At 50.5% G+C, this 24,884-nt stretch overlaps 1 protein-coding gene across 14 annotated transcripts in view; it reads right to left on the bottom strand.

Annotated features, from left to right (window-relative positions):
• ARSG (arylsulfatase G) overlaps positions 1-24,884 on the bottom strand; it is a 141,266-nt gene that overhangs the window by 91,425 nt on the left and 24,957 nt on the right. For all 14 annotated transcript variants that reach the window (XM_040640345.1, XM_008693667.2, XM_040640340.1 and 11 more), the window contains one exon: positions 7,489-8,217. In XM_040640345.1, coding sequence (XP_040496279.1) covers positions 7,489-7,706 — 218 coding nt within the window. In that variant the 5' untranslated portion in view covers positions 7,707-8,217. The remainder of the gene's footprint in view (positions 1-7,488; positions 8,218-24,884) is intronic.

The following is a 24,884-nucleotide window of genomic DNA, read 5'->3' on the forward strand; positions in this document are numbered from 1 at the left end:
CACACACGGGCATCTCGGTGCCTCTTAGACTGGACACTTCCCAACTGCTACAACCCTGAGCCATGCCGTCCTGGAGTTTCCTACAATCTGCCCACGGTCCTCCCAGCCGCCAGCGTGGGCCATCCCTGCTAAGCCGGAGCAATCCATCTCAAAGGCAGGCCGATGCCTTCAGTCCTTGGGGCCCCCACTGCCTCCAGGACCGAGTCCGAACACTCGAGCATATGCACACGAGGCCCTTCACCAGCGGCCTCATCCACCAGTCTAGCCTCACATTCCCTGTCCCAGCCACACTCAGCCGCTGGAATGGCTGCCCTGGGAGAGCGAGGGCGTCTCCTTGTTTGGATCAGGGATGCATTCCCAGCACCAAGGACAGTCCCCGCAGGAGCTACCAGGTGTATGTGTCCAGTGAAAGGGCACCTTTCATTTCTGGGTATTTGCTCCCGTTTTTCCCTCTGCCTACAACACGCTTTCCTCTCCCTTCATTTGGCTAATTCCCACTCATCTTTAAGGTCTCGACAGTGAGGTCCTTTATCAAGCACCTCTTGGCTTCCCTCCAGAGAAATGGCCTCTTCCTGCAGCCCCACAGGACTGTCTTTAACATGCTTCTGCTCTGGGTGGGTTCTATCATCCAAAAGGCAGGAAGCCCAGCATGGACCTTTCTCATTCTTGACTGTGACCAATGAATAAGTAACATGCTCATTCTATCCCAGAGGATTCAAATCCAGTTCCATCCAATACACATTATTAAAGCCCCAGGGTGGGAGGCAGGAGGTATGTGGTTTCCTGCTCGTAAAACACCTTTCCTTTCTTCACACAACAGGCTGCTTTTCTTGGGGCACCTGGGTGGTGCAGTCGGTTGGGGGACTGAACTTCGTCTCAGCTCAGCTCATGAGCTCAGGGTTGTGATCTCAGGGTCACGGGATCGGGCCCCACAGCAGGCTCTGCACTCAGCACAGAGTCTGCTTGAGACTCTCTCTCCCTCTCCTTCTGCCACTCTCCCCATACTCTCTCTCTCTCAAATGAATAAATCAACCTTTAAAAATAAACTAATAAAGAATAAAAGCTGCTTTTCTTGTCTTCTTCACCACCTGGCTGGAAGCCTCTTAGGGCACAGCTGGCTGGGGTCCTCCAGCATTTGTCCTATGACGGGCTCTTAGCAGAGATTCCTTGTCAAAGGACTTGAAAGGAATTTGAGGTTGTGAACCAGGCTGGCACCAAGGCCTCACTGGCTAATATCTCAGTTTCTTTTCTTGAAGATTGGGTGTTAACCTAGACAATTGTATTCCTGAAGGTCCCCATCTATTAAACAGAACCACAAGGCTACACCCTGCAGAAACTTTCTTGTAAACTTCACCCTGGCCCAGTTGGAAGGTGGGCATTGCATAATTTTATGTCCGTTGGACCTTTGTACCCAAGGGCAAAGATGTAAAATCACCTGTCCCACGACGCTGAGCAAATGTCTCGAAGTTAGCAGTGAAGGTCATAGGACAAGAGGCTTTTTCCCTCAATCCTGAGTCTGAATCACTGTGGGGGGGCGGGTGGAGATAAATAAAGCTAGAAGGGGATTACATGGTGGGGAGGGAATCTTTCTCTTATGAATATAAAGATTTATTTATTTATTTATTTATTTATTTATTTATTTATTTGACAGAGATAGAGATAGCCAGCGAGAGAGGGAACACAAGCAGGGGGAGTGGGAGAGGAAGAGCAGGCTCCCAGCAGAGGAGCCTGATGTGGGGCTCGATCCCATGAATGCTGGGATCACGCCCTGAGCTGAAGGCAGGCACTTAACCGATGTGCCACCCAGGCGCCCCATTCTCTTATGAATATAAGTCTCACTGAGAATGTTCTTTCTACCCTAACTCTCAGGAAGACCTCATTGCAATCCCCAGCCATTGTGAGTGCCAGCCTGGCTCCTAGCTCCCTTGGGATTGCTGCAAAACCCTTCCAAAGGCAGCAGGACAGTCAAGGAAACTGAGAGCAAATAGGATGGATGCATGTTGGCAGAAATCCAATGCTGAGAACAGAAATCACACAAGGTGTTTGACTGAATTGACAGATCAATTCATTCCCCACCGAGGCCCTTTCTAGAAAGAAACTCAAGCCCCTGGGAGCCTCTGACCTTCCAGTGGTAAATATTGATCTTTGGTTCCTGGCGAAGTCACAGCCTGTACTCGGCAGTAGCACTGAGTTGACTCAGATTAGACTGGGGCCCGAGAAGGGATGAAGCAGGATGGAAGGAAATCAAGGTGCAAAGATAACATACTAACAAGTCGGTCTGCGCGAGGGAACGTGCTTACGGTGTTGGGTCAACCTCGCCTCTGAGCCAGCCTGGGAGACACTCTAAGTGATCGGCCAGGATCTGGGCTTGGCTGGCTGGGCTCACTTCCCCCAAGAGACCTACAGGTCATGACCACTCAGGTGCTCAAACCCCAGTCTGGACACCCTAAGCTGCTGCTAGAATCCTGTCACCTGCCGGGAGTCACTGCTCACTCCCAGAATTGTCAAGAAGCAGTTGCTGGCTCTTCACAAGGGGAAACCAGCTCTGGACGTCTCTGGTGTGCAGCGGACAAGAACCAAGCTAGTGTTGCATTACCAAGGTTATTCACTGGGTTCTCGTAATTATTTAAATGATGCAACTATTTTCAGAGTTTACTCTCTGCCAGAAGAGCTGGAAGAGATGGAAGTGCAATACTTCCCCCCCCCTTTTTTTAAATTTTTTAAAAGATTTTATTTATTCATTTGACAGAGATAGAGACAGCCAGAGAGAGAGGGAACACAAGGAGGGGGAGTGGGAGAGGAAGAAGCAGGCTCCCAGAGGAGGAGCCTGATGCGGGGCTCGATCCTAGAACGCTGGGCCGAAGGCAGGCGCTTAAGGACTGAGCCACCCAGGCGCCCCTCCCCCTCTTTTTTAAAGTGTGAGTGATTCCCTCCTCTAGTCCCCATGGCGATCCAAGTTGCCTTGGGCTCCCTTTTTCCAGTTGCTTGAAAAGTTTTAAGTTTTAGCTCATTACTAAGTCCCTGGCCTTTTCACCCGAATTCCAACATTTTTATTTTCCTTGGGTTATCGTATCGTTTTTAAACTTTCAAATGTTCAACAGCACCGCTCAGCTCAGATTTGCACAGGACAGTGGCAACACGCCCCAGCCCCCCAGGTCAAGGGCAAAAGGCGCGTTGTCTGCTGAGCCTACTGACAGGTGCAAGGGGCCCAGCTGCCTGGAAGGGCACAGGTGGGCGGCCGCTGAATGCTAGGGAGCCCGAACAGCAATGTCCTCTGATAAAGAGCCCTTCACTGCTTTCCAGTGACTTTCGGGTTTTTTTCACAAATAAATTGTTTATCATTATTTTTAATGGAATCGATTTGTGAACTAGCTCATCTGCCCCCACGTGCTGGAAGGCGACTAGAGTAATCAAAACCCTTCACTCCTCTCGGGCTTCAGTGTCCCCCATGTGATAACATGATGACACTCTTTGACCTGAGCTACCGTGAGTAACATAGCTCTATCATAACCCTCAAGGCTGTGGGGTTTCAGGCCACAATCCCTCCTTTACCGCTATGTAAATGGAAGTTAGGAAGTCTGTAAAGGGACCAAAATTGGGGCACTAACAGCTCTGCCTTTCTTCCCCCCAAGGAATCCTTTTGTTCTGCAACAATGATGACATCACGGTTATGTTGTGAATGGTGCCCATTCCATTGACAAATTTGGCAAATTGCATCTACCATAACCAAGTGCAGAAGAAAAAAACCCCACATTAATGGTGTGTGCTGGCAGGGAAATGTTACGGGGACATTTAAGTGCTGCCTTGGGGACTTGGTCTAGGAAGCAATGGACTCAAGCAGATCCCAAGAGGACAGCCAAGTGGGGGCAAGCGGCTTGACCTTGACTTCCTCGTTTGTGAAAGAAGAGAAACGGGGTGGTGAAGGGAATTAAATGGGGTGATGCCCAGAGCCTGGCACCTCCCATGTGCTCAGCACGGGTTAGCTATTACCACAGCTGTCATGTGTGATTCAAATACAGATGTTGGCTCAGTGTGGACGGTCCACACTGAGATTAACAGGGATTTGTCTCTGGAACCCACTCCTCCTTCCACGATGTATCATTTAGGCCTTTTCTTATGCAGAGTAGCCAATTCACACTGACAATTCGAATGGATGTTATTTCTAATACCAATACCAAAAATAACCACAGCTCACATACATCCATGTCTCTTGAGAGCCGGGCTCTGTGCTAACGGCCTGCATGGATTACTTACTTTAATCCCCACAATATCCTATGGGGCGGGTGCTACCATCGTCCCCATTTACAGAAGAGGAGAGCAAAGCTCCAAGGGATGGTGGAGTTGCCCAGAGTCATACAGATGGAAAGTAGCAGAGCCGGGATTCAAACCCAAGCCACCTGACTCCAGAGCCCGACTTCTTAAGCAGGATATTTAGTCTTCCAAGCAACAATCGTTCATCAGGCACCTGCCAGATTACAGACTGCGTGAGGAGCAAGGGTAAAGATGCGTGTGGTATAGCTCAATGTTCTGGGTTGACCAGCATCCCCCCCAAATTTCATGTCAACCCAGAACCTGGGTATATGACCTTCTTTGGAAATAGGGCCTTTGCAGATGTAATCAAGTTGAGATGAGGTCACACTGGATTAGGATGGGCCCGAAAGCCAGTGACGGCGGCCTTATGAGCAGAAGGGGGTTTAGACATGTGCATGCAGAAGAGCGAAGGCAGAGAATGGAGTGGTGCGGCCACAAGGCCAAGGACTGCCTGCGGCGGCCAGAAACAAGGAGACAGCCATGGAACCGAGTCTCCCTCAAAGCTTCCAGAAGGAACCAACCCTGCCCACACCTTGATTCAGGACTTCTAGCCTCCTGACCCTTGAGAGGATACACAGGAGCTGCTTTAAGCCGCACCGTTTATAATCATTTGTCATGGGAGCCCGAGGAAACAATACCCTAATAGAAAAGAGACAATAAAAAAGACACTTTCTCAAGTCACCCGGGGACCCTGTTTGGCAATTGCAGCTCTTGTCTGAAAGTCATGGTTCCCCATCGGCCGTGAGCAGGCAGGGACCAAGCCAGCGATGAATCAATCCGCGGCCCCACAGGAAGCCGGCTTTCCTGTCAACAAAGCACAGAGAGCAAAGCTGCCGTGGACGCAGACATCGGGCCAGAGGGCCGGCCGCCTGGCCCCTGGCACAAAGCTCAGATGGAGAGAATATTTTCACAAAGGGAGGAAAAAATAGGAGAGCCCACCAAAGGGACCCCGCGGTGCCGTTTCTGCCCAGGATGAGACGGTGCCGGTGGGGACAGCTCAGAAGAGGAGGGTCCCGGCCTCAGAAATCTCGGTTTAAATAATGGGCCAGATACTTCCCCACAAACCCACTGGACACTAAAAGCAGAAGTTTTTAAGTATTCCGCAATCCAGTGCCCTTTGAGGATCTAGTAAATGCTATGGATTAAATTCTCTCCCCAAATATAGAAGAAAAAAAATTCCAACACGCAAAGTTTGGGGTGACATGTCAAGGGAAGGGATCGTGACCTGAAGCCCATTCGCTGATAAGCAATGGTGTATACATTGCCGAGTGCACACTGGGCTCTGTGCTGGGTGCCAGGGATACAAAAGGGGGAGAAGAGACCAGGCATTTTTCCTGCTGAAGGCCGCAGCTAGAAGGGAGCTGTGTGATTTTCCTGGACTGCCACAACAAAGGAGCACAAACGGGGGGGCTTAAAATGACAGAAATGTAATTCTCTCATGGGTCAGGAGGCTGGAAGCCTGAAATCAAGATGTCAGGAGAGCTGGTTCCTTCTGGAGGCTCAGAAAGAGAATCTGTCCCATGCCTCTCTCCTGGCTTGTGGATCCCTGCATTCCCGGCTTGCAGACCCATCACTGCATTCCCTGTCTCTGCCTTCCCATCACTTCCTCTGGGTGTCTCTCTGCGTCCTGGCCTCTTCTCATAAGGACACTGGGCATTGGACTTATGACGCACCCCCAATGGAGGGTGGTATCATTAACTAAGGGGCACCTGGGTGGCTCGGTCAGTGAAGCGTCTGCCTTCAGCTCGGGTCAGGATCTCAGGGTCCTGGGATCAAGCCCCATGTCAGGCTCCCTGCTCAGCGGGCTGTCTGCTTCTCCCTCTCCCCCAGCTCATGCTCTCTCTGTCTCTCTGTCTCTCACTCTCTCTCAAATAAACTCTTAAAAAAAAATCCATGATTAAATACATTTGCAAAGTCCCTGTTTCCAAATGAGGTCACATGCCCAGGTGGGCATGAATTGAGGGGGAGCACACTATTCAACCCGATACAGGTGGTCAGACGGTTACGCAGTCACCATGGGGAGCAGCCAAGGAGCCGGCAGACAACCCGGCAGCATCTGAGAAAGCTTTCCTGAGGACCTCGGGAGGCACGGGGGCCCCAGACGGTGAATAGAAAGTAACTACACAGGGGAAGTGGAAAGTCCACCGGGAAGACAGAATCACCTAGCCGAGGCCCAGACATGGGGAGGCACCAAGTGAACAGAGGGGCCGCACAGAGAGCCAGTGTGGAGTAGGGGCTGGTCTTGTAAGCTGCTGTCCAGAGTTCGGATTGGATCCCTAGGGCCACAAAATGCCTTTGAAGAATTGGAAGCAGAAGAGTGTTTCTAGAAAATTCACTTTGGCCAAGGTAGGGTGGATGGACTGGAGTGGGGAGACCAGATGCAGGGACCCCTGAGGGTCTGTATCTCTGGGGAAGCTCCGGGCTCCAGGATACAAGTGGCTGAGATACTGTGACGATGCCCCACGCGGGGTCCTAACCAGCTAGCTGAAGCGATTCCCACCGAGCCAGACAGAGGAGTTGAACGCAGCGCCGGTGGGGTCTGAGCTGGCTGGTCAGATCGCCGTCAGCCCAAGATGCGCACCCAGAAGTCTGAACGCTCTGATACGTGTTGTTTCTAAGCAGGAAAGGGGCTTACGAACGCCCAGACCCGTTCGGACGCACAAGCCCTTCCTTTCTATGGTCCCTTGGAGTTACGTGTGCCCTTCCATGGACCAGTAAGTCCCGTCTGCTTGCAGGTAAGTCCTCTTCCCTTTGTGTGCCTGCTGACTCAGTTGCTCCTCAAAGATCACCTTCTCCCCTGAAGCCCCCGGCTGGGTTCCACACCCTCCCTTGCGGACTCCAAAAATCCTTGATACGGGCTCACGTACTCGGTTGTAATGCCTACTTTCCTTTTAACCTGTCCCCTCCCCCAGACGATTAGTACCAGAGGTAACTTGTTCACCTCCATATTCCCAGCTCCTAACACACACACACACACACACACACACACTCTGAATGTTATCAGATGGATGAATGGATGGTTTTCTTCATGATGCTGTACTGGCTTCAAACCAAATTAGCCAATCAATTAACTAAGTCAACATGGACCCATCAATTGTTCTTTAACTGCTTTACGTGGCCCCCTCCCGCTGAGTCAGGCATCCCAAGGGATGCTGGCCCGGCTTCCTCAAGACTCACCTCATTCCTTCCGCAGCCATCTTATCAAGGTTGGTAGTGTCCTTCGTTTCTGCCCAGTTCGCTCCCAGGTCCCCCCATCCCATGTCATCCGCCAAAATGATCACGAAATTCGGCTTCTGGCCTCTTGTGTCCCCACTGAAGGAAAAATCCACAAGGGGATACAGGCTTCCCAAGAAAGTCACCCCCACAAGCAGAACCTTTAGAAAAAGCCAACCCATGGTAGGGAGGGGAGGGTAATAACTGTCTGGAGGGACGGTGGGCCACAGCTAGAGATGTTTCCAAGAGCTTCCTCCTGCTCACTTTCAGGGCAGGGAGTTTGCAAGAAAATACAAGTGGTGGCGGTCGTGTGGGGTGGTGGTCCCTAGAACAATGGTGGGGCTACAGAAATGAGGCCCCCACCTGGAATCCTTATTCAAGAGAGTCAGGAAAGTTGCAACCCCCAATGTGGTTTGCCACCCGCCCCCCACGGCTCCGAGGGAGGACCGGCTGTGTGCGACAGTCAGCCGTTGGGGTCAACAACAGCTCTTCGGCCACTTCGCGAACGACCCCTCTGTGCGCAGGGATGTTAGCGCCGAGCCCAAGCCGTGCATCTGTTCGGGACTCCAGCTGGCGAGTGCAGGATAAATTCTCACATCTGCAGAACACCTGGACGTTCTAGAAGCCGCAGTCAGCCTCGAATGAGTTTCTCAGTTCCAGATGGCTGAAGGCTTCATGTTTCTGTAAGGTTTCCTGAAAGAACAAAAATTGACAAGAAAACGGAGTTAACACTGCCACTGCAGCTGTTTTACTCAGTAGCTTAGGAAATAATCTCTTTTCCACGCCAACAGATGTTTTCCTTCTCACTCGAATATGTAACTGGTTCATCAGTTTCTCCACCTGAGGGATCGTGATGATGATACTGTTTGCAAGGGACCTACAATCACGGGGTTGGGAGCGCCATTAGGGATGAGGTCTCTCGACTCGCTCACTGTATGGATGAAGGACACTGAGGCCCGGTGCCCTGGAAGGGGCAAGGGCCAGCACCCAGCTCTGTGAAATCCCAGTTCTCCCCTACTCCCACCCCACCACACTTCTCTGAGTCACAAGAAATCCCCCCACTAATCGTGACCTCATCAAACCCACTGAAAATTCTAGAAGAAAGAGTGAGAACTGTGTGACCAAGACATGATTCTTTCTAACAGTCGTGCTGTCAACTAATATTTCTATATAAAATTCTTGGTGGAAAATGATTTGAGAGGGAAAAAAAAACGTAAAGAAAAACGATGGTATCATCCAGGTGGAGAATATACGTACGGTACTTACGGTAGAACGTCCTATTTTGCTGTTGGAAACGTTTCGCAATAAAATGTCAGAAACACATTTCCGACAAAGGTTAATGGAAGTTGTCCCTTTATATCTCAACAATGTAATTTTTATTAAAATCTAAAGACATACTCAACCAGGGCTTCTCACACTTGGATGGACTTACAAATGAGCTTTGTCTCATCAAACGCAGTTCCAGTAAGAAAGGCTGGGGTATTTCCAACGAGCTCCCAGGTGAGGCCTATATCACTAGCCCTTAAATCACACGTGGAGGACCAAGAGGCTTAGAAACAAAAACATCATGATTCTTGTCCAAGAAGAAAACGAACCCTAAACTGGAAAAGCTTAACCTACTGGAGATAAAACAGCTTCAGTGACGAGCGTGAAAGCCACAAATCAGGTCGAATTTTGAAAAACGGGAATTGAAGGTTACGTTTTTCAACTGCAGGTTGCAAATGAGAACCATAGAATAAAACCCTATCAACCCTACTTCACTTGAAAGCCCTAAATGTATGAGGTCAGTAAGGAGGCACAGACTTGAAATTCTGGACCAAGTGAAAAAAACGTTGGGACACGCAAGCCATTGAGAGGATTAGAAGAGAACCAATTTGTAATAACACAAGATGCTACTGGGGCTGGGATTACAATAGACGTGATTCGCAGACAACTGACAGAGCCAGCCGGCCAACCCAACTGCCAACCCAGGTGGATGGGGGTGGTTGGAGGTATGTAAATTCTGCAAGACCCAGATAAACTCAAAAGGATGGGCAGATACATGCTTAATCAAAATAAAACAAAACAAAATAAAAGGGAGTTCAAGTAAACAGTCATGGTCATCTGAAGGCCAATGAGTCAATTCTTCAGAAATGCAAATTCTTCTGTTTTCCAAGAGGAGAGTTATTCTTTCAAACTCAATTAGATTCAACCAGTATTTGTTGATCTTGAGGCCCCAAAGACTTCTCCCTTTCTAGAAGAAGAAAGAGCCCTTGCACAAGGAGGGCGCCCAACAAACACTTGTTGACCTCCTGGTTGATTCCCAGCCTCATTCTACTGGCTTCCGACCATGAGCAACAATCATAGGAGGCTTTTCTTCTTAAAGCTACTTAGCTTGGAACTCTAGAGTGGCCTCATTCTTCGTCAATAATCCATTTTGGAATGACCCAACACGAAGGACTCCAGGGGAATAAAAATTCACTTAAGAAAAAAGCTAAAATTAAGGTGGGAACATAAATAAACAGCTTGTTTTTCTTAAGAGTTCCATGATAAAACATTCCTTTGAGGATTTTCAAAGAGAATCGTTAATGCTTAAAAATTTCACTGAATGGAAATAAGCTAATTTAGCCAGTACGCCATTGCATTATCCTTCATGCCCCTACCTCCAGGGAGATAGTTAATCTTTTCCCATTTATTTTTTTTAACTACAGTTAGAAGGCAAACCAGGCATTCAAAGAACGGACCCAAAGCCTGGACTTTGATTAAGATCCAAGCTGACATGGAAAACCGGATGGCGGTTCCTCAAAAAATTAAAAATAGAATGACCATATGATCCAGCAATCGCACTTCTGGGTATCTATCCAGAGAAATGAGATCAGTATCACGAAGAGATATCAGCACCCTGTGTTGACTGCAACATTATTCACAATCGCCAAAATATGGAAACAACCTCAGTGTCCACAAATGAACGAAGAAAGAAAATGTGCCGCATATAGAATATACCCACAATGGAATAGTATTCAGCCTTTAAAAAGAAGGATCGTGGAAGAGAAAGTTGTTGCCATTTGCAACAAGCTCGATAAACCTGGAAGACATTATGCTGAGTGAAATAAGCCAGGCACAGAAAGACACATACTGCATGATCTCACTTATAGGTGAAATCTAAAAAAGAAAAGTCAAACACATAGAGGCAAAGGGGAGATTGGTAGATGTTAAATGTCCTCGCCACAAAAAAGTTAAGACCTATGTAACTGCATGACGTGATACACGTGCTAATGAGATCGTGGACATATCTCATGTTTATGTACATGAAAACATCACATCACACACAGTAAACACATGCGCGTTTTATTTGTCGATCATACCTCAGTGAGGCTGGGGGAAAGCTTTTGAAAGATGCAGGCTAAGACTTTGTGCTCAGTGCCTCATCTGAGGTCCTCTTCCCAACTTTCTTCAGGCATCACCCTGTCCCTCTCAGAAGGGAGAGTGGACACAGGCAGGGAGCACGTCTGTGGGCTCAGGAAGAAAAGGGGAGTCTTTGGCAAATAGAGTGTCCTCTCCTCCCTCCACTGGGCTGGAGGGAACTTGACCACCTTACTCAACCAACCCCCCAAGGAAGACCCATCTGCTCCATCCACGCAGAACAAACTGGGCTAGATCCCTGCTGAGCGCAAGCGTGAACCCCTGGCCATGCCTCCATGCTCCTGGGGCAGCCCGAGAATGAACTTGAGGTGCCCATCGGCTCAGCAATGATCTGTCTTCTTCTCTACAGCCCCCACTGGAGAGCAAGGCTTCTGGATCTGCTACATCTTGGCCTCTTTTTCGGTTCCGGGCCCGCTTCTGGGGAAAGGTGCTCGTGAGCAGTGGAATGACCAGCAGGCAGCGGTCGGCCAGAAGGGCTGAGGATGGAATGGCATGAGTCAACCTGAAGACTGCGCCTTGCAGTGTCTGAGTCCCAGGCCTGGGAGTCCATCACCTGACCTGGCTCCCCAAGGACCTCCACGCGGCCAAGCAGCCTGCTCGAGGGCCTTGAAAACAGCTGAAATAACAAGAAGGCTGGGCAGAATTTCTGGCAGAGGGCTCTGTTGGTTTTCCAGAGACAAAGCTTCTGATGAGCTGAGGCCAAAAAGGACGGAGGCGCAGGGGGAGCGTGATCTCTGGCGGCAGAGCACTGCTGCTTTACCTGCCAAATCAGAGCGTGGTCATGCGCCGGCGGGGGCCAGGAGCCACAGGCGGACGGCCAGGAGGGGCCTGGGGTCCCAGCTGCCCGCGTGTAGTCTGCACCAATCCCCCCCTTCCCGTGCCTTGTCATCCATCCAGCAAACGCGGGCCCAGCGACCTGTCTCAGTCTAGGAGCTGTGCGTACAGAGGTCACACACAAAACCCCTGGCCTCATGCTGCTTCCTTTCTAGTGGGGGGTGGGGGGGACGAAATGAGTAAAAGGTCCGTGCTGGGGAGAAAAAAATCAAGGCAGGAAGCAGCTCACAAGGTGCAAAGAGAAGGAGGTCAAGGACCGCCACCTAGAGAAGGCGGTCCTTGCAGAAGGTTCTGCAGGAGGTAAAGGAGGAAGCAGTGGACGGGAGAGGAAGGCCAGGCAGGGAAACCAGCAAGGCCAAGGGCTGGCGCATGGGAGGGTCAGCGAACAGTGGAGGGGGGGACGCGTGAGTTCTGACCTACACAGGCCAGCGCTCCCCCCCTTGCGCTGCCGGGAATCAACAACGGGTGGCAGGGGAGGGAAGATGAGAATCAGGAGTCGGCGGCACCAGTCCAGGTGAGCCCAGGTGAGCTCAGGTGAGAGACAGTGCTGGGGGAGCCAAGCCCGGTGCCCAGGGCGCAAAATTTAAGGACACGGCTACTTCATCTCAGGGTCCACCTGCGCTCACGTGACTGTAACGGGGAGCACCTCCTGGAGTTTTGCCTCACCCGGATCCAGGTCCAAGTGGAGAGGAAAACCCAGTTACCTCGGGAACCAAGACAAGCAGTTACTCAGGTTATTTAATGTCTATGTGTCATAAAGATCCTCGTGGGAAAAAACAAACAAACAAACAAACAATCCTCGTGGTCCCTTCCTTTGCCCTGAGATCCTATCTAACCTGTCAGTTCGGGGCGACCCCAGCTCAGAAAGATCGCTTTCTTAAAGTGTATCTCGGGGTCTCGGTCTTAGCTCGACAGAAGAGGCAAAGGAGATTTTTTTTTTCTGTTTCTTTTTTCTTTCCGTTTTATTGACACGTAATACAGCACTGTGTAACTTGAAGGTATACAATATAATGACGTGACTTATATATATACTGGGAAATGATCACCAAAATAAGTTTAGTTAACATCCATCATTTGCTGGGGCGCCTGGGTGGTTCAGTAGGTTAAGTGTTGGCCTTCGGCTCAGGTCATGATCTCAGAGTCCTGGGGTAGAGCCCCGTGATGTCCTTCTCCCCACCCCTGCTCACGCTCTCTTGCTCTCTCTCTAAAATAAATAAATAAAATCTTTATGAAAAATTCATCATTTCCTGTAGATACGAGAAAAAAAGAGAAAGAGAAATGGTTTTTTCTCATGGTGAGAACGTCTAGGATCTACTCTCTTAGCAACTTTCAAATATACCATACAATGGTGTGAACTTAGTCACCACGTTGTGGTACCTTATATCCCCAACGTTCATTTATCTTATAACGGGAGCAAGCCAGACCCTATTGTTGGGAATATTCCTTCTGTGAACCCAACACTGCCAGGAAGCTCATCCACATGGGGCGAATGACATCCTGCATAGTGTTAGCTAGAACCACCTGTTGGATCTGTCATTGAAGGAAGCTATGTGGCAGGAGCCAATTGGGGAGAGCAGAGGTGGCATCGTGCCATGCCTCTGAAAGCTCAGCAGCCCTGCAGAAATTATATCTGGGTCCTTGAACACATGTCAGAAGAAGAGAGAAAGTAGATGGGCCTCCGAATGACATCCTTTCTCTAAAATTCTATCCTCCACTTGAGAAGAAATGTCACGAGAAATGTGGTCAAGCAGAAAGAACTCAAGGTCAGTTACCCGAAATCCACTCCCTGTTTGCTAAATTTTTAAGGACTTTTTACAAAGCAGTATTTACTTATCATTTATCATAAGTAAATTTGACGGAAGTTGTCAAGCATACAAAAGTTGAGAAACTCATGCATCCCTACCCAGCATCTCGATTCAACAGCTATCAGCACACGGCCAGCCCGTTTTCATCTCTCCCTCCTCTACTTGTCTTTCTCTTGTCCTCCACATACCCTGGATGATTCTGAAACAAACCTCAGATATTATGTAATTTCATCCGACATTATTTCTCTATGTTTCTCTAAAAGATAAGAATTCTTTTAAACTATAACTACAACCCTATTCATAGCCACTTTCCAAAATTAACAACAATGTGTTGGTATCATCAAAACTCCAACCAGTGTTTAAATCAGTGTTTAAACTCTGTTGTCTCACTAATGTTTTATTTTTTTTAATTGTAAACATTTTTACCATGTTGTTTTTTTTTTTTAACTCTAATCCAGGATCCACAAAAAGCTCACCACACATTGCATTTAGTTCATGTGTCCTTCCCCTTTCATGTATAAGTTCCTCCTCTTTCTTCCCTGCAATATATTTGTAAATAAATTCAGTTGTTTGTCCTGTGAAATTTCTCAATTTTGGGCCTGATTGTACCCCGTAGTGTGATTTAAAATGTCCCTGGAGCCCCGGTTTCCCTGTTAATTGACTTGTCGATCTAACGGTGAGATCTAATTCAGGTTTGACTTTTTTTGGCAGGCCCACCTCCTACCTCTTATCCTTCTCCCTGTCATGTTAAGATTGATCAGTGGTTTGCGTGTCAAACTTTCATTCTCCCTGTGTCAGTTTTGCATGAGAATTGGAAACTTTCTACTAAACGCCACGTGCGATCTTTTCTATTTTTGCAGACGTCTCCTTTCCCAGGAGCTGTTCCACCTCTACGATGAGACACGTGAGATTCTGTAACGAGCAGAATATTCATGTCCTCCCAAAATTTGTATGTTGAAACCCTCACCCCCTGTGTGATGGTATTGAGATGGGGCCTTTGGGAGGGGATTGGGGTTAGATGAGGTCGTGAGGGTAGGACCCTCCTGATGGGACTGGTGCCCTTTTAAGAAGAGACCGGAGAGGGGCGCCTGGGTGGCTCAGTTGGTTAATGCGTCTGCCTTTGGCTCAGGTCATGATCCCGGGGTCCCGGGACTGAGCCTCAGGTTGGGCTCCCTGCTCAATGGGGAGCCTGCTTCTCCCTCTCCCTCTGCCCATCTCCCTGCCTGTGCTCTCTCGCTCTCTCCGTCACATAAATAAATAAAATGAAGAAGAAGAAGAAGAAGAAGAAGAAGAAGAAGAAGAAGGAGGAGGAGGAGGAAGGGGAGGAGGAGGAGGAGGAGGGGGGAGGAGGAGGGGGAGTTGGAGGAGGAGGAAGAAGAGGAAGAAGAGGAAGGGGGAGAAGGAGAAGGAGAAGAAGGGGAAGATGAAGGGGAAGGAGAAGGGGAAGGGGAAGGAGAAGAAGAAGAAGGAGAGACCAGAGATCTGGATCTTTCTCTCTGACAGGTGAAGACACAGCAAGAAGGTGGCCTTCTGCAAATCAGGAAGAGAGCCCTCCCCAGGCACCAAATCGGCGGCACCTTGATCTAAGTCTCCCCAGCCTCCGGAACTGTGACAAATACAGTTCTGCTGCGTGACCCGCCAGTCCGTGGTGTTTTGTGATGGCAGCCCGAGCCAACTAACGCAGATTCCAGCTGAGCTCTGACAGAGTACCTCTGAGGCTGAGGTCTGGGCCTGGGAAGTAGGGGCAAAGACCAAAACCTGGGTGGGCAGGGGCGGGGAGGGGCGGGGGTGCGGCTAATGCTTAATCCAGTGAGGTGGTGACTTGGCAAATGTACCTTTTGGGAAATCGATTTGGGGGATGTGGTGACCTGTTTCCAGAAGAATGTGTGCCCAGCATTCAGTATAGTCGTTTCCTAGCTGGGTGATCTTGGATAAGGACCAAAACAAAACTCTGTGCCTCAGTTTACCTGAAAAACAGAGCCACAGTAAACTTTCTCCCCCCCAAACACAATGAAACACAATGTAAGGACGAAGTAACCCAACACAAGTGTCAGCTGCCAGTAAGGGTTCAGAAACACTGGCTGTTGTTATTCTAACCCCCTGTTGTGTTGAGGATAAAGAGATAGCAAATACGAGAATGCATGGGAAAAAGTGCTATACAAGCCCAAAGGGTTCCTAAAATTAATATGAAACAAAACCGTTCTGAGTGTCGATGGTGAAACCCGGACTCCCTGTAGCTGCTGACTGTCTTGGTCATCCCTGTTTGCCCCCGTGCTCTGCTGGTGGGGCCTGGAGCCACAAACACCATGGCCACAAACAAGACCAAAGGGAAACTGAAGAGTCCTTCTGGTTTGTGCATTCAAAGCTCCAAACTGTAGTTCCTTGTCACACGGTCCCATGGTTGTCTGTGCCATTTTGGCTAAACCTGAGCCAGGTCCCTGTGCCTGGGCAGACCCTGGTGACTGTCAACACGGTCTCTGGAGCACATTGCCTACCAGCAAATGTGAGTTTAGACAATTTAACAGTATGAGGTCAAGCCGAGATGCAGAGAAGGTATGAAGGAAGTCTCCCCTTGGATGCCAATTGAAAGTGGGAGTGACATGTTAATATCGGAAACACCCCCCCCCCAAAAAAAGTGATTTGCCCGTGACCCTGGGCTAGGTACTCCAGCTAGAAAAGTCACAGATCTACGCCGTAAGGTGCATCAGGACGGGAATGTCTATGTGCTTGACGTGCTGCATAACCCCGGTACCTAGCCCAGAGGGAGTCCAACCAATACTTGCTGGATGAATGCATCTAACGTGAACAACTGTGGCCAAGCCTGCTTTGTCCCACCCAGAAAGCTCAGCCCCATCCCATCACTTCCCTAACCTCAGATGGCCTTTGTGAGTTCCCCTTCCTCTGAGGTCGTCCCTCGTAAAAGTGCACTTGTGGAAATGCTGCTTTGGGTAATGATCACACGTGTGTCCTGTCTTCTGAACTAGACCGTAAACACGGGGAGAGGAGGGACCACATTCTCTGGGGTGTGGTTTTGTGGCCTGGGAAACAACTGCATTCATCAGGGCTCATGAGTGGCCTGCGATGAGCAGAGGCTGCCCAGATGGAAGAGAGATGCTTGTGGGAAGGAAGGACAGACACTCCCTGTCCCCACTCCCACCGTGAACCCCTACCAAGCATGTGGGCTCCTCTAAGGTGGCCGGAGCCCTCCACCAACCACGACCACGACCATGGCAGGACAGGGCCCCTCCTGGCCTCCTGTCCATAGCGCAGCCTGAAGCAGCCTCCCAGCTTCCATGAACCATCCCCCAGCCCCTTACCATCTGGAAATGAGTGGATACACGGCTCCTAAAGGGTTAAAATCGAAGCTTAACACTGTGTATTGTTCCTGGGAGCAGCAAGACAGGCTGTGCGTGTTTAGACAAGAAGGGGGGGGGCAGCATCTCCCTTTAGGCAAGAAACATAGCAGGAGAGCAGGTTTTTATTCCTTGGCCTTGAGCAACATGATGGGTGGTGCAACTTTAACAATTATGCAAAGAAAACCCAGTGGTCCCACTCACTTTCCAACAGGGCCAGTTAGATTTCGTGGCGGCAACTGTGTCTTAAAGTTTTAATACGGCACGTGTTTATTCCTAAAAGCAATGTGATGAAAATCACTTTGTTCCGACAGTCCTGATTCTTGGTTTGCAGTTAGTACTTTTACAACAGGCTTGAGATCCTCCTCGAGGCGACATTCTCTCTTTAAGTAGTAAGAAGGTGACAAACCTATAGGGGCAATAAACCGTCAAGACTGAGAAGTCTAGGGAGGCCTGGGTGGCTCAGTCGTTAAGCATCTGCCTGCCTTCGACTCAGGTCATGATCCCAGGGTCCTGCTCAACGGGGAGTCAGCTTCTCCCTCCCCCTGCTCTTGGTCTCTCCCTCTCAAATAAATAAATAACATCTTAAAGAAAAAAAAAAGACTAATAAGTCTAAGAACAAATATCAGTGTTAAAATCAAGTAAAACTCACCCCAGAGTTAATGAGACACAGCCAGTGATATATCATCAACACTGCACCTGAATGGTAGTCAGACATGATAGAGATCAGATCATCAGAGGCCATGGGTGGGGAGGTGAACTTCCTGTCCCCAAACCCAGCACCTCCTGCTGTTCACCCTCCCCTTCCCTCTTGCCAGTCCCTGTAAGGTCTTTCTTGGTTCTAGGCCTCTCTAGTCTCCATCCTCCTCAGCCCCCCAGCCAAGAGTTAGGGAACCTCATCGTGAGACAGGCCCATCACTAAGCTGCTAAGCCCCTTACACACGTTAACTCAGTTATCCCAGCAACATGGCACTAAGCCCCCCACATGACAACCTTATGCAGTATTAGTATCCCTCTTTCATGGATGAGAAGACTGAGGTAGACAGAAGTTCAGTAATTTGCCCAGCCAGGTGACACAGTTAGTTGAGAACAGAGATGGGATTCAAGGTCAGGCTCCAGGGTCCACACCCACATGCATCTTACACCATACCTCTCAATTACACAGCCCCTACCTGGCCTCATGTGGCCCACTGTGGTGACCCCCAGGTTTGTTTTCTCACCTCAGGGAGAATGTATCCAAGAGGGTGGGGACCACGGCTTTCTTGTCCTCATATTAATATAGACCATACTCAGTGGCCTGCACATTTTTGTGCTTGGGTAACTTCTCAAAGAATCGAAAAACAATAAACCCTCTCCATGTCATTCAGCTCAGGCTGCGATAACAAAACGCCATAGACTCGGTGACTTAAACAATAGAAATTCATTTTCTCACAGTTCTGGTGGCTGGAAACCTGGGATCAGGACCCCAGCACAGTTAGGGGGGATCAGGACCCCAGCACGGTCGGGTGAGGGGTCTGTTCCTGGCTTGCAGACAGCTGCCTTCTCGTTGTGTCCCCCAGGGCTCTCATCCTCTTCTTTTAAGGGCACTTATCCCACCATGGGGGGCCCCACCCTCATGGCCTCGCCTAACCTAATCACCTCCCAAAGGCCCATCTCCAAATCCTATCACACTGGGGGCCAGGGCTTCAACATATGAATTTGGGAGCAGCGGGGGGGGGGGGGGGGGCATTCACCCTCATGCAGTTTTAAGTTATGGTCAATGTTTCATCACAGTTTCAAAAGATATTGTTTCAATTGTATCCATAAATGGGTTTTACTTTTACAGTAAAACTAGTTTAATGTATCCAGTGTAAGATAAACATCCGAGTAATAGGAAAACCATCATCATCCATTTAAAAGTTACATGGGAACATTTCTCATTAGGTCAGGAATTTTCTATCACCTCTTTTTTCTCTTTTTCAAAAATGTATTTCCATTCTATCTCAATACGATATACTTATATAGTTAAAAGTACTCAATGATCCTATTTCTCCGAACACAGACTTTGTGTATAAACTGAAATTGTGTTATTTACACCTCAAGGTTTAAAAAAAAATCCCTTCTGGGTTGAATTATTATCACAATTATTACTATAAGTGATCATTTATCATCGAACAACATATATGGTATATTTGGACAAGCTGTTACTATTGCAAAAGCATCTTTACAAGATGGACTGAGGCATGGGACATATTGACTTGAAGAAAGAGGCTTCCCTGGCACAGTATTTCAATATTCACCCCAGAGACGTTTTCGGCTGGAAGAGTGCACACTGGTGAGATCCTGGCTCTGGTTATGCGGGAGAAGCCAAGTGTGCAAGACTAACCCAGCACCAGGCCTGCTCCACAGTGGGTTCTCAGACAAATCAGCTTTAGGACAGAGCTCATGTTCTGGAAACCGATTCCCCTAAAACTATCTGTGTCTCAGTCCGCTTAGCAAATCTGCAAATCTCCCCAGAAGCATGCATGCCCATTTGAAAGGTCCTGACTTCCTTCAAACTGTTACATGTGGGGGTTGGGGAAGGCTCTACCACCCACAAGATAAACCCAACATATCTACCTCGAATTCTTACAAGGAAGTCTGTGGGTTTCTCTGCTGTCTAGAGAAGCAGATACTGCAGTTTTAAAGCAAGAATTTGCTTCAATCAAATGCACATGGGTCCCGTGTCCAAGCCCCCCCCCCCCCAACACCTCCTGGCACAGGCCCTCAGGTGATATGATGGGTGGTGGTACAGAATCGGGAAGAGGGAGAGTGGATGGGTGGGTGACCAACACTTCCCATAGGAGTCCCCTCTTCATGGCTGCTCTGAAGACCCAGCCCTTAAAAGCAGGCTGCTACTCTCTGAGCTCCAGACAAGATTCCTTTCAATCTACTTACCCAAGTTTAAGTTCTCACGGGCTGGTAAATGCAGTGAGCTTATTTGCAAGCCAGGGTCATATCTGCCTAGCAACCCAACACGAAGACTAGAAGGGCTATAAACCGTAGACAGAGAACAGGCTGGCCAACTTTGCACAAAGGAATCTGTTCTCATGCAAATGACCCGAAGCAAGATGGCTAGAAAGAGAGAGCAGAGGGGTAGCCTCAGGAGCCAATTTATTTCCCCAGAAGATGTTGAGGGACTTTTTAAGGGCATCATCGCAGCCTTGCCCACTGTAAATGAAGGACCCGAGGGGCTTTGCTGCCACGGGGGTTACGGCAGACACAACAGAAGAGGCTAAAAGGGGAGCTGAACCCTGAACTTAAGCTCCTGATTTTTCTGGTTCTGTACTCCAGACTCCAAGGGTTCTTTTGTTCGTATTTAGAACTAAACAGAGTTAGTTTTGTTTGGGGGGGTTTTGATTAGCATGGTAATGCAGTGCTTTCCCTCTCTTTGCTTTCCCCAGGAGGAGTGAAAAAAGCAGGGGTTTTCACGCTTGGTCTCACTAGGAAAGGGACCAAGGTGAAGCCAGCCTCTAATCAGGGCGAAAAAAAGTCACTGGCTTGTGGCTGGCAAGACTGGGCAGAGATTGGGTTTCCAACCCCACCCCCACCCCGGTTCCCCAAATGCAGGTGGCAAATGTCATCTTTGGATGAGCTTTAGTTACAAAAAGGGCCGGGGTGTGTCTATAAATGTTGTGAAACCTTGGGTGAAGCCCTCCAGTGCTCTGTGCCTCAACTCTTCTCATCTGTAAAACGGGGATAGTGTCAACTGCAGAATGTTACCCATGGGGTGAAAGTTAGATCACATGTGTGGCATTTAATAGTGTTGGGAACAAAGAAAAAAGGCAAAAAGTTAACAGGTCTAATTAATATTAAAAAATCATAGTGATTTAGTATGAGTATCATCATTACAGTTATGACTCCCCAACAGCCAGTGCTTTCACTCTGGTCAAATACTCAGATGTGACTCTCTCAATCATTCATTCACACCTCGAGCTTTTGGCATGATTTGCTTAACGTTTTAAATCAAGAAGCCGAAGCACCAGGAACTTCCAGGACTTGATTAGAATCACTCAGTTACAAATAATGGGCTACACCCATAGATTCCCTAGACCCAAAACAGTAGATACTGTGCCATATTAACTATGCCGAGCCCATAGTGAGCGCAGTGGCAGGTCCTAACGCACTGCGAGATCCTAAATCTCAGAGATCACACGTACTGTCAGTCCTGTTTTAGCACTGTTGTCATTGCAGTGATTAAAATCTTTTTTTTTTTTTAAATCATCACTTGTGGATTCTTCGAAGAACAACTCGAAAAAAGGATCGCTTGCGGTGTGTGGGTGGGGGGAGTGTTGGAGTCATTAATCGGTATGGTAAGCCATAAATAATAACAACAATAAGAGCTAATGGGCAACGAGGGCTTATCAAAGGCAGTCCCTTTGATCTGCACTTTACAAGCTTCCCAATAAATTAAAGCCTTCGATTCTGGGAATACCACTATGGACCCCATTTTACGGATTTGGAAATGGACGCTCCAAGAAGTTACGTTACTTCCACAAGGTTGCAAAGCTAGACAGTTGCCCCCTGGATGTACAGTACTGGCCCGTAACTGAGCAGTTTATACCAACACACCTGCTCCCCACCTAACCCACGCCAGAACTGTAAGAGCACACAACGTTTAACGCAGTAGACCCTATCGCCAAGTCGTGAGAGAAATCAGGCAGCAACTGCAAAGGGCTTTTTATTAAAACTCAAACCGCCGCCTCTCCCCCCCCCCCACCCTCGGCGGCGACCCCGCGTGCGCGCGCTCTCAAAGTAGGCTCTCAGGAGTTTCTGACATCAGAACCACTTCCTCGAACCCCAATGGAGGGAGCAATCCGTACTCAAGTTGACGGGGAAATGCAGAGAGTAAGGTCTCTTTGCTTCCGAGCAGGTGTCAAAGTGGGCCTGGGTAGGTGAGGTGGAGACCAGGAAACCAAGTCTGCGCCCCCGCGGGCTCCGAAATGCCCGGGATACGACACATGGCTTTGTCCCCAGGGCAAGCTCGTAACTGGTTTCCCGGGCATCATCTGCTGAGTTCACAGTGACCTTGGGGTCGGGGACTTCGGGATGAGAGGCATGTACTCCCTAAACGTCCGGGACCCTCCCGGCCTGGGGGCTCTCCGCGGATTAGGCAGCCATACACCTGTGTGCACGTCGCCAACCGCCTGGGAGGGAGGATGCGCGCGCGCCCCGACCGGGGATGCTGACTCAGCCCGGCTGCTCACATCCCTTTCGCGCAACGCGGATGCTGTTGCTGCTGCCAAAGGGGGAAAGCAAGGCACTCGTAGCAGCCGGGCCACTAGCTGTCTGGGGCTCGCTGCGGCACTCCCTCCCCACCCCCCCGCCCCACAAGGGGAACCTGGCGCGAGTTGACGAAATGGGGGGAAGTGGGCGCTGGAGGAGGAACTCGGGGTTCGCGGCGCCGCGCGCGCAGCTCACACCCAAACTGGAAGGAACCTGTTCTGCCCGGGGCGGACGCGGAGCCGCCGCAGCCGCGAGCGCCGCGGGGGTTTAGCCCCGGCGCCCCTCTCCCCGCCCGCCCCTAGCCAAACCCTAAATCTTCCAGGCGCGGGTGGGACTGGGCGGTGGGAACGCCGAGGCGCTGCGGGAAGGGAAGCGGCCCCAGGACCCCGCGCGCGCCCAGCCAGGGGTATTGGGGGAGAGGTGCAGGCGCCCCGAGCACGCCCGCGCTCCCCGCCCGCGGTGTAGCAAAGCGCCGGGGTCCGGTCGGGCCTGCGCGCAAGGCCGCGCCCGGCTGGGGGGAGCGGGGCGGCGTGCCAGGGACCCCAGCGGCAGGGGCGGGAGTGGCCCCGCGGGACCCTGCGGTTGGCTCCAGACTGCGACGCCGTTACCTTCCGTGACCCCCGGCCCTGGCCCCAGGCGGGCGCGCGCCCGGCGCGGCCCCGGTCCACGTGGGCCGGCGCGCGCGCGCCAGGCCGGCCCCCTCCTTGGCGGCGCTCGGCGCTCGCAGCACATGGTCGGCGGCGGCGCGCCCCCGAGGCCGGCGGAGACCGGCTGCAGCCGGTATAGGATAAGGGATAGGCAGCGACGCGGGGCCGGGGCGCGGGCAGCAGCACGCAGGGCCCGGGCGCAGGCGGCCGGGGTGGGGGGCGGGGGGAGGGTGTGGCCGGGGTGCCCGAGGCGCGGCCGTGGGTGGGGGGCCGGGGCGCTGCGGGCCGGGCGCCCGGTGCTCACCCGCCGGAGCCAATTTGCGGTAGGCTCGGGCCCACGCCCTAAGGGGTTAAACCTTTCTCATGTTACCGAGCGGCTTATAAGGAGGGGGAGGCCAAGCCTCCGCCTTATTGGGAGCCTTTTGGGGTTTATTCTCTTCCCTTCTAACTTGGTGAGTTGGTTTTATTATTTTACATGTTTAAAAGTTTGATTGTGGGGTGTGGGTGTTTTTTTTAATCTGTGTTGGGAGCTTTATTTTATTTTATTTTTTATGGTGGGGGAGGCGGGAGGAGACCACTTCACATCTTAACATTTTGGAGAGGTTATTCTGAAAAATATTCTGACAGTTGGGAATGCCCAGGGCCACCGGGATGACGCGCTCTAGCCAGTGTGGGCAGCTGAGAGTTGAATGCCCGTGGCCCTGGCAGTTGGGGTCCGGAAAATAGCTAGAGGCAGGCTTGGTTTGGACTGCCCCCCGCCCCGGGTTAGGGGCTTCAGGCGGTCGGGCGAGTGGGGGGCGTCCGGCTCACCCCTGCGTGGATTTTCCGCATGAAGTTGCCTGCGCGTCACAAGAGCGAAATGTCAGAGGTACCTTCCCCAGGCTCGCGCGCGCGCGCGCAGGCCGGCCACTGAGGCAGCGCGAGGGCAAGTGGGAATCCCTGTGTCCCCCCCCCCGCCGCCGCCCCCAGCCGGCACACGCACCGGGGCAGCCAGCGTGACCCCGCGGAGGGAAGGCAGGGATTGCCCTGCGGAGCGCGGGTCCTACACCTAGACCGTCCGAGCTGTCAGCGCCTGACGCTGGTCCCGCTCAACTTCCAAGGTTCCCGGTTGGGGCTGCCAGCCGCAGGAAAGCGCCCGTGTGGCCGAGCAGTTCCGTAGTGGCGGAGGATGATTTTGCACGGGAAATGGGTTATTTCCTTCAGGGTTTTTTCCTTTCCTTTTCTTTTTTTCTCTTCTTTTAAAATGAAACCCCCACTCTCCCCCAGCAGACAGGTGACAGATAGAAGTTTGTTAGGTGGCACGTAAAATGTCACCAAACGCGAGGGGCGTTAGTCTTAGAAAAAGCTCCCCGGAGCCAACTGGGGAAGAGCATTACAACTTGACAACCTGGAAGCTGGTGTTGTTTGCACTGTTAGACTCTCCGTGCCAGCTCCTTCTTGCAGGAGAGGGTTTCTACCCTGGGAATGAGATTTCTCTGTAATCTTACAGTTTTGCAAATCATAATAAGATGAGTGTCTTCTTGTCTGCAAAAAAAATACCAAGTGCTTATGCCGAAATTTCGAAGTGATGCATCCTCCCATGTCCCAAGCACCATTATGCGGCATTTTGGGGGTCAACAATACATCCTGCCCCCGGGGATAAAGAAATACCTCTTCTCATAATTAAGGGAAGGGTGGCCAAGATAGAGAGTTCCAGTTGGTAAATAAACAATGCAGCCAAGTGGAAAAGCTCCTCCTGTCTTAATGAGGACCACTAACTGTGAGTTTTCCTTCTGTGGTTTCCAAAAATGGACCTTCCTCAGTGGAACTCCTGAGGAGGACACTTAAACTAGGGGTTCAGGTTTCAACATCGTGATCTTGTCAAGTGGGTGAATCGGTTAGTAGCCAGTGATTCAGAGCTGCTGAGGCAGACCTCCAGGTTAGGCTGGGGACTTTTTTTTAATAGAGAATTCAAATGAACTTCACCTAAATACAGACTGGTTTTGACAACTGGGGCTGGAAACAACTTGTCGAAAGCTGTTCTCTCCGGGCTGCGCCTTTCAGAAGAACAGAGATTGGCAGGGCATTTGCCCAGA

The sequence above is a fragment of the Ursus maritimus genome, unplaced genomic scaffold, assembly GCF_017311325.1.
Source record: "Ursus maritimus isolate PB19 unplaced genomic scaffold, ASM1731132v1 scaffold_24, whole genome shotgun sequence".
Lineage (NCBI taxonomy): Eukaryota > Metazoa > Chordata > Mammalia > Carnivora > Ursidae > Ursus > Ursus maritimus.